At 42.5% G+C, this 15,931-nt stretch overlaps 1 protein-coding gene across 1 annotated transcript in view; it reads right to left on the reverse strand.

The window, feature by feature from the left end:
* The window catches only part of crocc2 (ciliary rootlet coiled-coil, rootletin family member 2), a 203,712-nt gene that overhangs the window by 149,319 nt on the left and 38,462 nt on the right, over positions 1-15,931 (reverse strand). Inside the window, exon 4 of the mRNA XM_052018582.1 lies at positions 6,199-6,378. Within this exon, the coding sequence (XP_051874542.1) occupies positions 6,199-6,378 (180 nt within the window). The remainder of the gene's footprint in view (positions 1-6,198; positions 6,379-15,931) is intronic.

The following is a 15,931-nucleotide window of genomic DNA, read 5'->3' on the forward strand; positions in this document are numbered from 1 at the left end:
ACTAGCAAGAGTAACAGGAAAACTGAAACATGCTCAATTATTAGATTTGAGGGTGATTAAGCTTGGAAATGTGCTCAGTGGCATGCGCCTGGGGAATTTTTGTGTTCAATGCTCTGGCCATTCAACACTGGATAATCCAGAACATTCTTTGCTTGGATCAGTAGTTTGTGTGCTTTAACTGTTATTCTTGGAGTACGAGTTCTATGCAATGGGAAGTGGTTTGCCCTGTCAGTATTCTGTGTTTAGTTCAGAATCTTTCTTGGAGCAGGCCTGAGGTTATCTCGAGTCATCTGTCCAAACGCAGCTTGGGTCCAAGCATTGTTTATATTTGCCAAATACTGCAGCAGATTTAACACTTTGAAACACTTTAGCAACATCTATATTGAAAATTCTCCAGCTGTGAGAGTGAATGAGTGGCTCTTTACCTCTGGGGTGTGGGCTGAGGTCCTGCTTTGAGTGATCGCTTTGCTCACTGCTGCTTGTAAATGGCCCATATAAGCTAAATTCAAGGCTATTCTATTGCAAATGGTCCTATACCAGAAATCTTTCATCCAGCTCATTACAGAGGAGGGTTTTGGTTTCCTTAATTAAGAAAGGATGTACTGGCATTGGAGACAGTCCAAAAGAAATTCACTGGTCTAATCCCTGGGATGGAAGAGTTGTCCTCTCACAAGTAGCTAGAGAAATTAGATCTATATTCTTTGAGTTTAGAAGAATGAGGGTGATCTTATTGAAACGTAAGATCTTAAAGGGGCATGAAAGGGGAGGTGTTGAGATATTTCCTCCTGCAGGAGAATCTCGAATAGGAGGTCACAGTTACAAGATAAAGGGGCAATCATTAAAACTGAGGTACCTCAGAACTACTTCACGCAAAGGGTGAGGAATCTCTGGAATTCTTTATCTCAGATGGGTGTGGAGGCTAGATCAATGCAGGTACTTAAAGGAGGTAGATAAATTTTTGTAAGATTGGGCAATTGAGAATTATGGGGAACTGACACAGAGGAGGGGTTGAGGCCTGGGGCAGATCAGCCATAATCATATCCTCAATCACCACCAGTTCCCTTTGAACTCTGGAGCAACACACAAAAAGTGTGTCAAGACCCTTCATCTGGACTCATGAAGTCCAGACCTCAGATGAAGGGTCTTGACCTGAAATGTCAACTGTCCATTTTCTTCCATAGATGTTGCCTGACCTAACAAGTTCCTCCAGCTTTTTGTGTGTTGCTCCAGATTCCAGCATCTGCAGTCTCGAGTCTCCTTTTGACCTTTGTTGCTTTGAGAGCTCATGTTATGTGAGTAGATTGTGCAGTTACTTTTAGGTTCTTCACACAACTCTTAAGGTATGGGATTCATAATATTAGTGTACACGTGGCACTGAACATTGTGCACTCAAGGAAATTGTTACCTGGTGACGCCAGAAGATATCAGTGTGTGCTTGGCACATTGTACTGCTTTAGCAAGCATCTCTAAGCCCTAAAACCAGTACCCCAAAGCTTCTGAGCATCCTCCCTTTCCTTGTTAATCACAGTCCAGGATTTTTCTCCAACTCAACTTCTTCCAACAGTTTTCAGATTCTTTGCCATTTATTGTAAAACTCCAGTAATTCGGCACCCTTGGGATTTTGGTGGTGTCGGACCAGCAGGTTTTCCAGGCTGCCAGACATTACTCCTATCAATATCTAAACACACTTTTATTTCAATTTTTTAAACATGCTACACAGCGGTATAGAAAATTTTCCAGTGAACCAATTGAGTTTAAAGAGAGCGGGACACATACAAACACTCTGGACCCCAGCTTCAGCCACAGACCTACCCACATTCTGGTCCCCTTAAGTTCTGGACACCAATCCTACCTCCGACTGCACTCCAGAACCAGGGATCTGAACATGCTCTCTGCTCACACACTAGACCCTGGTTCACATGTTGGATTAATGAGTGAGCCAGATGCCAGACTTTTAGGGTGTCCGAACAACTGGAAGCTGGAATATCAGTGTTTTACCATACTGCAAATGCTGAGGCACAAAGATGGCTCCAGATCAAGACAGAATCCCTAACCCTACCCATCTCAGCCTGAACAATTTCCTATAAAGAGCATCTTGTGCTGATCCAGCCCAATCCACATTTGAATGACCAAAAGTTTATTTTCCTTGCAGAGAGCTAAACAACATTCAATTCCACGCTGAGCTTCAGATTTTGTTTTATCTTTTCCATCCATTTCTGTGACACTGTTCACTCTTGCTTCCATCTTACCAACCTCTCCTCTCTCAGCTGCCCATCACTCCCCTCTTTTAAAGTGCATTTGTCTCCGCATCCTCTAGTACCTCGGACAGGAAATCAAGCCCCATCATAGCCTTGCCCACAATCATTCCTAGCCCTATGTTCCCCCTGAACATTGTTCCTCAGAACCTGCCATCCCCTTCCTTACTTTCAAATGATGATGATTGACATATCACTCTGATTGACATAAGCCCTTTTAATGAATCATAAGCAAAATATTGTGGATTCTGGAAACCTGAAATAAAAATCAGAAAATTGCTGGGAATACTCAACAGGTCAAGCAGCATCTGTAGAGAAAAAAACAGTTAATATCCATGCCTAAGATAAGCTAAAGTGGGGATGAAGATGGTAGTTCAGCATTTTTTGTTAAACTTATCACCATGATATACCACTATAGCTTGTGTAAGGGTCACCAAAATATTCACCTCCCGTGTATGTCTATGGTATCCTGCCATGGTATACCCTATCAACATACCTTTACAATGTTTCCATACAATGTATTCTATAAATGTACCTTTACAATAAATATGCCTTTACAGTAAAAATGCATTAACCATGTTTCCTTACACTATACCCAGTAAATATACCTTTACAGTGTTTCCTTGCAGTGTACCCTGTAAATGATATTTCTATAACATTCTCCCACAGTTTGTCCTGTAAATGTGTCTCCACATATTCCCCTAATGTGTGCCCTGTGAAACATTTTGGCCAAACTTAGCTCCTAAAACTCAGAGCTCGTAACCACATTGAGTTTTGTGTTCCCACAATTCCCTGTTCGGTACAGATTTATTTTGTTAAGCAGTGGGGAGGTTATTCCCACTGAGCCTCAACCTGGATCTCGTTCATGGAAGCAGCACAAGAGCTCATTGTTTAGCACCAAACTGAAATCCCTGCAGAGTTGTGCCACAGAATCAGTTGATGATTTAATGAAGGTTACATTTGGATTAGACTGGATTAAACAAGATAAAACCAGGATCACTTGGTTACTTTTGGAAATATGCAAACTTAAACATAGTGAAAATTTAGTGAACAAAAAGATAGTTTTAAACTTTTTAGCTATGTCAAGAACTTAAACATTTTTGTAATGAATCCACAATAGATTATTAGCTGAGTAAAGGGGACAATAAAACAGCCTCTTGTCTTTTCTAACCAGAATGCAACCGAAATCCAGCTGCTGGCATAAATACCTGGCAACTTCATGTAACAGTGATGAATACATGGAACAATTTACATGCTGGTTCCCAATAAGGCCTTTTGATTTTTGGATGCTTCCCATCAGAATTCCACAAGAAACTGCTTTGAGAATTTGGGTGAGAGCTTTTTGGAGAATTATGGAAGGAGGAACAAACAGACGTACAGAAGCTAGGTTTAGATAGAGAGGGTGAAGGGAAGATTTGATGGAGGTGTTCAAGATTATGGAGAGTTTCACTAAATAGGGTGAAATTATTCCCACTGAAGAGGATCAGTAACTAGGTTATTGAAGATGATTGACAATCGAAACAGAGAGCTGACCATCAAGCAATTATCCACACCAATCCTATACCAATCCCAATTCAATTCTCCCCACATTCCCATCAACCACCCCCAGATTCTACCACTCACATATATACACGGGACAATTTACAATGACCAATTAACCTACCAACCCACGTCTTTGAAATATGGGAGGAAACTGGAGCACCTGCAGGAAACCCATGCAGGCAAAGGGAGAATGTGCAAGCTCCACAGAGACAGCAACAGAAGTCAGGATCAAACCCTGGTCACTGGAGCTCGATCAGCTGCACCACAGTGCCAGCCCCTTAGTGTCACAGTGGCTTTCAGAAAGGAGTTGAGGAGTTGGAAGTATACTTGAACAGTAACAGGTATGTGAACGGGGAGGGGAATGAGACTAATTGGATAGCTTATTCAAAGAACCAGTACAGCCATAATTGGCTGAGTGACCTCCTTCAGTGAGACCATGAACTGTACAGAACTCCACTAAACAACCTGTAGCCACCATACAGCACATACACGTACAAACACTGACTGCTCCCACTGCTGCTGACTAACCCAGTTCATCATGAACCAGTCAAATGTTGGACTGTTCAACAGATTTCTTGACCAAGCAAAACCCTACATTGGGAAGGAGTTTACACTTCAAATCCAAATTACAATGTAGCTAAATTTGCCTGCAACTCCAATTTGAGAAATTCAACTATAAGGCAAAAGAGGGTGTGCAGATGGGATGGTAACCAAATAAAGGCCAAAGTCAACAGAAAGACATGAGACAAAGAAGCAAAGATGGCAAGATGATCTCATACAGGGGCAAACAAGATGGAAAGAGGTATGTTTGTGTAAACTGAAAATGCATATATCAAACAAGACAGAAGCAAGTAGTATGAATAATTAGAGTTAAGGGTGGTAACATTTGGAGGAGATTTAATGTTAAACATTTGTAGCAGTGATGGGAAAAATTAAGAAACCAGTCAGTGGAAGATTGCTAAAGGATTGGACCACTGAAAGATTTTCAAGGACAGAATGGAAAAGATTTGAGGCAGGTATACTGAATAAATACTTTGCATTGGTTGTACTCTTGAAGAACAGACAGCTTTATAGTCTTTGCTGACTGTTAGCACCATGAAATACTGGGTTAGTTCACCACATGAAGTGATACAGATCAATTTCACAAAAAGCTTCTCCATTTAACATAGGCCACTTATCTAAATATTGTAATGAGTGAACAATGTGGGCCTGCCAGAGAAAATCCCTAGATCCTGATTTTATTCCTGATACAGGCATTCCCCAGGTTCTGTTCTCGACAACTGTTTGTAACCCGAACTGCTTGTAAGTTGGAAATGAACAACAGTGTGTGGGAGAGGATCACGGAAACAGCTGTGACAGGAGAGCGAGCAGGCACAGGAAGAGCAGCCACCAGCCGGCCTCACTGACTCAATGAGTGAGAGAGTCTGTTCAACGCTCCCAGCTCTGCTTGGCTCGACTCAGCCCGATTGTTGCAGCTCCAGGAAGGGGGTTGGGTAGTTGGGTAGAGATGGCGCGCAGAAATGCCCCATTCCCACCCGGCAGAAGATGCCAGGAGCCCTGCAGCAGCTGTCAAATCCATTCTCCATTCTGCCGGTCTCCCGAACATAGGTACAGGATGTCCACAAGTCAGGCGTTCATAACCTGGGGAGGATTTGTATGTGGTTGTGATGCAGTCAAGTTGCTAGACCCAAATATTGAGCGTGTTCAATGCTCAGTTTCTGCAGCTTCTATGCTATTCCCAGGATACCTCATTTACTATTTGGGCAAAACAAATTAAACTCCCTTCAAAGACATAGATAGCCTGATGGCTCCACACTTGGTTCAAGTTTCACACAAAAGAGCCAACTTATCCATACTCTCTGAAATGGCCTGGCAAGCTGTTCAATTATAAACTACCAGTAACCCAAGTGTCAAAATAATTCTGCCACTTCCTGACAACAAATAAAAAATGATCCAAGAAAAACCTTGGACCTGTTCCCTACATCCTGAAGCACTGTACTAGAATTGATGTGGTCACAGTGCCACAGAAACCCTGTGATCTGGGTCCACCACACAACCCTTTCCTCCTCAGCTCTCATTCAAATTAAGCCAGCACTGTACTTCACCAATCTTCAGAACTGCCAGCTCTCTTTTTCATTAACCTCTGTCCCGTTCCCTTATTTCTAAGTACTGGTTTAATTGTTAAGAGCTGATATATGAGGACACCTCTACAGCACTGAGACCCAAGCTATCAAGCTTTGTTAATATTTATTCTATTTTCAATCCTCCCTCACTAAACCTACTGGACAATTTCTCTGCAGATTAAATTCCCCTTCCTTCAAGCTAAATTCCATTCTTTGAATCGTGAGGCTACCTTTGAACTTCGCTTGGATCAGAATCAGTATTGAAAGGCAACTCCTACCTTAGCCTGAAGTTTTTGTACAAGTTGGGCCTGGCGCTGTTGTCCATCTTGATAGGCCTGAAGTTTTCTCCTATATACCCGCTCTTCATCCTCAAACTGGCGACGGAGGTCTGACACAGCCTTTGACTCGGCTGCCTCTTGCTCCCTTTCAGACACTTCAAACTTGAGGGATTTCTCCAACTAATGAGAAGTAGCAGAGAAAACAGATTAGTGCCATGGGTTACCATAGAAACCTTAAAAGCCATCTTAAAAGGTGTAGAGTTATGGAGCATAGAAACAGACTCTTCATCCCATTGAGTCTGTGCTGACCATCAAGCCATTTATACTAATCCCATTTTATTCTCTCCACATTCCCATCAACTTCCCACAGACTCTACCACTCAGACACACCAGGGACAATTTAAGCGGCCAATTAACCGAGCAATCCACACACCTTTGGGCTATGGGAGGAAACCAGAGCACCTGAGGGAGACCCACATGGTCACAGGAAGAATGTGCAAACTGCACACAGGACCCAACATCAGGACTGAACCCGGGTCACTGGAGCTGTGAGGCAGCAACTCTGCTCACTGAGCCTCTGAGTACTCCTGTGTGCCATGTAATGTGATACTCTCTGATAACATTTACCTTTGTTAATGTAATTTCCTGTCTGTTGACCCAGTGTAACAAGCTGTACAATGGCTGGCTCCCTGTTGGAACATTAACACTGAGTTTTAGTTATGCATTTCACTACAGTTTGCCGGTCATTGATGATGATTAATATCTGTGTATTTCTGTGGAGCCTTTTGTTTCCACAGGACATTACAACTGCCTTAATGTCACTGTGGTATTACAGGAAACAAGGCTTTACATTTGTGTGCAACAGGATCCCACATACAACAAAATAGAGCACTATATCTGGAGCAACAAACAATCTGCTAGAGGAAGTCAGTGGGTTGAGCAGCATCTGTGGGCGGAAAGGAATTGTTGGCGTTCCAGGTCAAAACCCTCTTGACGCAGGGCTTCGACCCTAAATGTCAACGCTTCAAGTCGAGACCCTTCATGTGGACTGACAGATGAAGGGTCTCGACCTGAAACGTCTACTGTCCATTTCCCTCCACAGATGCTGCCTGACCTGCTGACTTCCTCCAGCAGCTTTTTTGCTACAGGAAATCATTGCCTGGTTAATACATGACTGTAGAGGGCACTTTACTTCATAGCAAAATTTTTGATGCTGAAACAGGGTACCTGAAATAGAAAACGTTCTGTTCCCTACTCCAATAAATCCTTCACGTTGATAAACATTAAATTCTTCAGCACAAAACTGTTTTCTTGCTCCTTGAACTTCCAAGTATTTTTCTTGTGCAAATCACTTTCTCATAAACATTTCTATCCCTTATGTTTTGTGTCTTCTTCAGCAGAGGTCTCTTTTGCTTGTTAGTGTAAAAATTCCAGAAAGTATTATGTTTCTAAATTTAGAGCATGTTTGTACAAAGTAAAGCGGTGCAAAGGGGAAAATGTGTGAGGCAGTAACCAAAGAGCAATTAAACCGTCTGACCCAAGTCCATGTTTCCTTCACATGAACATAGGAAGCAATCCACCCAGTGAGTAAAAATCAAACTAAATATAAAGAAAGCTAGATCCTACATCCATGAAGGGTATCGACCCAAAACATTGACCGTCCATTTCCCTCCATAGATGCTGCCTGACTCACTGTGTTCCTCCAGCTCCTTTTGTGTGTTGCTCCAGATTTCCAGCATCTGCAGTTTCTTGTCAGTCACAGGGTCTGACCAATCACCAACAGGAAGATGTCTGATGTTCCAACGAAAGGTGACAAACACTAAACACGCTGCCTGACCAAGTTTTTAATTTCAGATTTACAATATCCAGTTTTTTTTTCAGTTTTTCAAAGTTGTCCCGTACCCCATTATAAAATAGTTACAATGGCTTTCCAACTGCCATAAAATTTATCATCTCTCTAGATTGTTGTGTTCACCAAGACAATAAATTCCATTTTCTCCTCTCCAAAAACGTGGGATATACAAAAGTTCTGATAACTTAAATGTCTGACCACCAGAATTGCAGGGATTCATCAGATGCAGGTGTTCACCAGAATTTCAGGGATTGCGGACAAGTAGTGAAACAAGGCTATACAACCAACAGAGTTGTGTGCACTAAGTCCTCGGTATTTGAGAGGGATCGGGGCATGGACTTCCAACAAGTGTCTCCAGGGCTGCTGTCAACAACACTTAAGACTGCAACACCATTCAGCAATCAACCCCTCCATGTATATAATAACTTCTATGTAATATTTAGCTTGTAAATTTCAGTCTCAGCTTGGATTTAAACCTACCCATATTCCTGAGCCCCAGTGTTCCTAATCCTGAGCCCAACCCTGGATCTGGCTCCAACCTCACACCCAGCCCAGGTTCTGGATTGTGGATCCAGCTTCAAACCTCTCCAGGCTCCTGGCCTGGTGAGAACACAGATCGACAGATGGTGAGAGAGGAAGAGAGGGTAAAGCAACATGTCTGGCAGTTTGGGGGGAGGGGGGTGGGAGAGGAAATCAACATACCTAGGTGGTTAAGCCATGAGTTGGGCTTAAAAACACAAGAACAGGAGTTAGCCCATCCAAAATCTATCTCCAAAATTTCTCTTGAAAAGAAAAGGAGGGCAAACCACAGCCAAATAATTCCACCCTTGGCAGGCACCGACTACTAAAAGCTTTTCCCTGATCCAACAAGCTCAGTGTGTGGTCTACAGAGAATAAAGTGGCTCTGCCTTTTGGACAGTGCCCACACCAGAGATTGCAGGGGTAGTTAACGTCTTCTATTTACCTTGGGTTTCCTTTTGTAGCTACTAACTGGTCTCTTCCACCCAACAGTTAACAGGATCTGCTGTGGTCCACTAGGAGAGGGGCCTATGTTACAATAATGTAAAGGGTGTGCTCAATTCTGCATCTAATATCTGGGTGAGGGGTGACTGTGATATTCAATCATGCAATCCCAAAACATTTCCAAAATATATTGTTCTTATTCTGTCCACAGAGTCCCCATTTGCACCTCCTGTTTTGGTGTGTACCAGATGGACACTTCGGGTCCATTTGTTTAAAACAAAGAATACTGCTTTCCAAAGACAGGGGAAATTCCTAGCACAAAATCTGCATGGGCATTAATGAGGGGCAAAGGCTCGAGGGGTGTGGGGGAATTGTGGTGGTGTGGGGGAGGGTAGTGGGGAAGGGTTGTTGCTGAGTCAAATCCAAACAGTTGGCTCATCCTCTGCAGGCAGGTTGTCCTGTTAACAGGAAACAGCTGGCTGTGGCCTGCAACAATCTAGTCCTCTGTGAGGGCTGGGGGAAGGGGAAGAAGGCAGGGGGCACTATTAACTCTGGTTCCTCAAAACAAACATCCTTTGTATTTAATCTTCACTCTTTGGGCAGATAATGTTTCACAACACGGCCTCCACTGTTTTAATTGTTAACAATGTCCCTGTAATGGTGTAATTATGCTGCCAGGTCAGCTGCTTTGTATCATAGCAATAATCTTTATTTGGTTCCAGTGGAGATTAAAACCAGATCCTAACAATTCAATGCTACTGAACTGCCTCCTTGCTTCTGGGAGCTCATGGGTTTAAAACTCATTACTTCTCCATCAATCTTGCTTTGGCTTGGTGAAGCCTACAAATACTTCGACTGCATATACTTTCTGCGAGGCGGACTGGGACTGTTTCTTAGGGCTAGCTCACCCAGTTCTCCCATCAGCAGTTTAGGTCTTCTCCTAGGCAGCATCTATGCTGTGCTGGAAGACATACTGTAAGGCAGTAAATTTGGCAATGGGAAAGGCTGAAGGGTCAAACTTACATTTTACTACATTAATGCACGATTACATTTGTTTTGGTTGTATAATCCCTTTGCAAGGCTCAGTTGAGGAATTTAAAGCAAAAATATATAACTGAACACTTAAGCAAAGTTAGAATACTGGTATGGAAGGAATGAAAGAAAGAAACAAAGTCCATCAGATTCCCAACGGATGGCAGGAGGAATAGTGGAGTGATAAGGTTCCACAACCAACAGAATTGTGTAACTTGCTCTGAGGAGATTAGATTCGATTAGTTTATTGTTTATTTGTTTATGTCATATACACCAGGGTGCAATGAAATTCCTTTTCACATGAAGCTCACAGAGTAAACAGTATACATGGATGCTGACGATACAAAGTTTGGTGTCAGTATGGGCTGTGAGAAAGATGCAGAGAGGCTTCAGGGGGATATAGACTGGCTATGTGAATATGCAAAGGTATGGCAGATGGAATATAATGTGGAAAAATGTGAGGTCATCCACTTTGGCAGAAAAAGTGAAAAGGGCCATAGGTTCCACAGAACCCTTAAAAGCCAATTTAAATGGTGTAGTTATAGAGCACAAAAACAGATCAAAACAAAGACAAAGACAAAGTATTTTTTTAAACAGTGAGAGACTGAAAGGTGTTGATGTTTAGAGGGAATCAGTGGCAAACTTATGATGCTTTTTTTCTGGATCCATTAAGTTCTATTGGTGTCAAACTACAAACATGCATTTACAATTGGCATGCCTATTTTAGGTGCTACCAAATTTAACCTTCAACCTGTTCTAGTGATGATGGTTGAAGGATAAATCTTGTCTGAGGACCTTCCTCTTCTTTGAATAATTCCACTGTATCTTTCATATCCCTGTGAGAGGACAGTTGGGCCTCAATTTAACATCTCATTTGAAAGAAGGCACCTGTGAAAATGCAAGGGGGTTATTCAGATGAGCCCACAGTGCCAATGGTACCACTGTCCATTGAATGCACCCATCGGGCAATGAAGGGTCTGTTGTCTGTGATGGGTCACTTGTGATTTTCTGATAGGATCAGCAACCCATGACCAGTGCAGATTCCAAACTGATGATAGTGGAGGGATGCCCTGTTTCTTGATCTGGGTCAAGGCATGGAATGAACACTGCAGGGAGGGATGCCCAATTTGGTAAAATCAAGCTGCAACTCAGTGGGAACATTCTAACCTATGTTAGTGACAGCAAAGGCAACATTTAGAGGACATTATAGTCTCCCTATCCTGGGGTTGGTGAAAAGTAGCCCCTGCTTGCATACAAGTGAGGCCCTGGTGAAAATGCCCTTGCTAGGACAGCAGCTGAGAAAATGTATGTATGATGCCCTTGGAGTTGAAAGTTTTCTGAACCACAGGTTGAAAGCTCAGATTTGGAAAAAATGTCCACTTGGCTGATGTACCTGATGGTACCAAGTAGAAGGGAAGTCATACAATAGGCAAAGTCAATGCCATCAGAAGAAGAAATGATGAGTTAAATATCAGTGACAGGATATTAAAAAGCACAGTTAAGACTTGATCTAAAATGTCCACTGTATGCCAATTTGGCTAATGTCTGAAAAATCGTTTCCAAAATCAATCTTAATAGCAATATGGTCAGATTTCCTCTATTATTATACATGCCTTCCCAAATCTTGCCAAATCAAGAACTGATAATTCTTTGATGTCCAAGTGCGTTGAACCAGCTCCCATAAGGAGCTAAAAAGCACAAAAAATGCAGATGCTGGAAATCTGAAATAAAAATAGAAAGTGTTGTAAATACACAATGGGTCAGGCAGTGTCTGCAGGGAGAGAAACAGAATTAATGTTTCAGATCCACCCTCCCTCCTCTCCAACCTCCCTCTTCTCCAACCTAAAACATGCTCAGTGTCTAAGCTTTCCTTTTTCTGATAAAATGTCATTGACTTGAAACATTAACCCAGATGAATGGTCTCGACCTGAAGTGTTGACTGTCCATATCCTTCCACAGATGTAGCCTGATCTGCTGAGAATTTCCAGCACTCTATTTTCATTTGATATCTAAGGAGGTTCATTGAACAGCATGTTGACATTCATGGACAGGATACAGGGACAAATATGGAGACAAAAAAAGACTGCAGATGCTGGAATCTGAAACAACAAGCAAACTGCTGGAGGAACTCAGCGGGTCAGGCAGCATCTGTGGAGGGAAATGGACAGTAGACACTTCAGGTTGAGACCCTTCATCTGGTCTGACCTGAAACACTGATTGCTTGTTTTCCTCTGCAGATGCTGCCTGACCCGCTGAGTTCCTCCAGCAGTTTGTTTGTTGCTACAAGGACTAAAATGTTGAATCACTAATCCTCAGAGCTTTCCTCATTCTCTTGTCACAAGTTTCCTCTTTTCTTTGTATTTTACTAAACCAGATTACTCATTGCACCCCTTTTGTTTTCCAAACTTCCCACTGTGCACATACCTCCCTCCAATAACTTCACTCCACTAATATCAAGTCTTCTACTTTAATGCCACCTTTTCCTGTAATGAAAAACTCAGGCCCCTTACTCCTCTGCCACCATACAACTTGTCACCCAGACATAAATCTCTTTGCTCTTACACAGTGCACATCTTTGATCAACTCCTATCTGTTGTCAATTTTTCACATTATCCAATAGTCTTCTACTGAGCAGTTTGTGAGCCATTCAATTCCTTAATCCTCTCCATCATTATAATCTCTCTTGCTTTGTGTTTCTTCCCACACTTGCACAAGAGATCAACCTGTCTTTTTTCTTTATTGATCCCTGCAGAAAGTCAGGCCACAGAGTGGCGCAGCTGACAGAGCCATGACCTCACAGCTCCAGGGACTTTAGGTGCTGTCTGTGTGGAGCTTGCACTTTCTCTCCATACCAAAGATATGCAGGTTGGTAGGTTAATTGGCCACGGTAAATCGTCCCTAGGTATGTGGGTAAATGGTAGTATTGGTATTGGTTTATTATTGTCACATGTACCAAGGTACAGTGAAAAGCTTGTCTTACAAACTGATCATACAGCTCAATTCATTACACAGTGCAGTTACATTGAGTTAGTACAAAGTGCATTGACGTAGTACAGGTAAGAACAGTAACAGTACAGAGTAAAGTGTCACATCTACAGAGAAAGTGCAGTGCAATAAGGTGCAAGGTCACAACAAGGTAGATCGTGAAGTCATAGTCCATCTCATTGTATAAGGGAACCGTTCAATAGTCTTATCACATAGTAAATTGATGGGAAAGTGGGGACAATAAAATGGGATTAGATTAGGATTAGTGTAAATGGGTGCTTGATGGTTCAGTGCAGACTCAATGGACCATATAGCCTGCTCCCATGCTGTAAGACTCTATGACAAAAATGAAGAACATATGTACAACTTAAATAGTGCTGAAATAATTAAAATTGAAAGAATTCTGGACCTTTAGATTTGATGTCAAACACATCTAAAAGAGCATAATTACCACATTAATGCCTCAATTTCAGAGACATCAGTGGATCAACTGCATCAGTTTTCAACTAGACATAAGGATATACACTTGGCAAGTGAAACCAGCCATCTCTTACAGACACTGCTGATTTTCACAGTCCCTACAAGATAAAGAAAGTCCTGTGGATGCATCCTTTTCTCGTCAGGTTCTTGAGAACCATGGCTACCTCTGATCACTGAGGTCCAAGCAATATTAAAAGCATTAGAGTCAAAGAATCACTATGCTACTCTCAGATGGGATCACAAGATCACAAGACAAGGGAGCAGAAGCAGGCCATTCAGCCCATCGAGTCTGCTCCAAGGAAAGGGAAATAGAAATAAGAAATGGGGAATGAGGGAAGAAGAAGAAAAAAAACTATTCTAATCCCAATTACCGGCCTTATCCCCATATCCCTTGATATCCTGACTATTTAGATATCTATCTATCTCCTCCTTGAACGCCCCCACTGATCCGGCCTCCACTGTTGTACGTGGCAAGGAGTTCCACAAATTCACCACCCTCTGGCTAAAGAAATTTTTCCTCATCTCTGTTTTGAAACTGTACCCTCTGATTCTAAGATTGTGCCCTCTGGTCCTGGACTCACCCACCAAGGGAAACAGCCCAGCCACATTTACTCTGTCCTTACCTATCAATATTTTAAATGTCGCTATGAGGTCCCCTCTCATTCTTCTGTACTCCAGTGAGTACAGTCCAAGAGTCGACAAACACTCCTCATACGTAAGCCCTTTCATTCCTGGAATCATCCTCGTAAATCTCCTCTGAACCCTCTCCAACGTCAACACATCCTTCCTAAGATGTGGGGCCCAAAACTGCGCACAATATTCCAAATGAGGCCTCACTAGTGCCCCGTAGAGCCTCATCAACACTTCCTTACTTTTATACACTATACCTCTCGAAATGAATGCCAACATAGTGTTCGCTTTCTTTACCACCGATCTGACCTGGTGGTTAACCTTTAAGGTATCCTGCACGAGTACCCCCAAGTCCCTTTGTACTTCCGTACTTTGGATTTTCTCTCCTCCTAGATAATAATCTGCCCGCTTATTTCTGCTTCCAAAGTGTACAAATGCACATTTCCCTACATTGAATCTCATCTGCCATTTCCTTGCCCATTCTCCTAAACTGTCTAGGTCCCTCTGCAACCTTCCTATCTCTTCAATACTCCCTACTCCTCCCCCTATCTTGGTGTCATCCGCAAACTTAGCCACGAAACCATTTATTCCATCATCCAAATCGTTAATGTACAAGGTAAAAAGGAGCGGTCCCAACACCGACCCCTGCGGCACACCACTAGTAACCAGTAACCAACCAGAACGAGATCCTTTTATTTCCACTCTTTGCTTCCTGTCAACCAGCCAATGCTCCACCCATTCTGTTATCCTACCTGTAATCCCATGACCTCTCATCTTATTAATCAGTCTCTTATGCGGTACCTTGTCGAAGGCCTTTTGAAAGTCTAAATACACAACATCTACCGCCTCTCCCTTATCCACCTTACCTGTGATTTCTTCAAAAAACTCGAATAGGTTGGTCAGGCAGGATCGTCCCTTCACAAAACCATGTTGGCTAGGACCTATCCTGCCCTGCGCCTCTAGGTATTCCGTAACCCCGTCTTTGAGGATAGATTCCAATAACTTTCCCACCACTGACGTCAGACTAATAGGTCTGTAATTTCCTTTATGCTGCCTCCCACCTTTCTTATACAACGGAACTACATTTGCGACCCTCCAGTCCTCCAGAACCACGCCGGAATCTATCGATTTCTGGAAAATTATCGCCAATGCCTCCGCTATCTCTAAAGCCACCTCCTTCAGAACCCGGGGATGCACCTCATCCAGTCCGGAAGACTTATCAGTCTTTAGTCCATTTAGTTTTCCTAGCACCTTCTCCCTAGTAATCTTAACTGAACTCAATTCCATTTCGTGAGACTCCTGACTAACCGGCACATTGCTGATGTCCTCCATGGTGAAGACCGATGCAAAATATTCATTCAATTCCTCTGCCATCTCTCTATCGTCCATTATAATAGCTCCTGCACCGTTATCAATTGGTTCTATATCAACCCGTGTCTCTCTTTTACACCTTATGTATTTAAAAAAACTCTTAGTATCCTTTCCAATGTTATCCGCCAACTTCCTTTCATAATTCATCTTTTCTTTCCTAATGACCTTCTTAGTTTCTCTCTGCAGGTTTTTAAAAGCTTCCCAGTCTTCTGTTTTCCCACTAATTTTTGCTTCTTTGTACGCCGCCCCTTTTGCTTTTATTTTAGCCTTCACCTCTCTCGTTATCCACATTTGTGCCTTTTTTCCATTCAAAACCTTTTTTCTTGAAATATATCTATCCTGCAATTTCCTTATTTCCTGTAGAAATTCCTTCCATTTCTCCTCTGCCGTCCCTCCAGCCAGCTTACTCTTCCAATCAAT

The sequence above is a fragment of the Pristis pectinata genome, chromosome 6 (genome assembly GCF_009764475.1).
Source record: "Pristis pectinata isolate sPriPec2 chromosome 6, sPriPec2.1.pri, whole genome shotgun sequence".
Lineage (NCBI taxonomy): Eukaryota > Metazoa > Chordata > Chondrichthyes > Rhinopristiformes > Pristidae > Pristis > Pristis pectinata.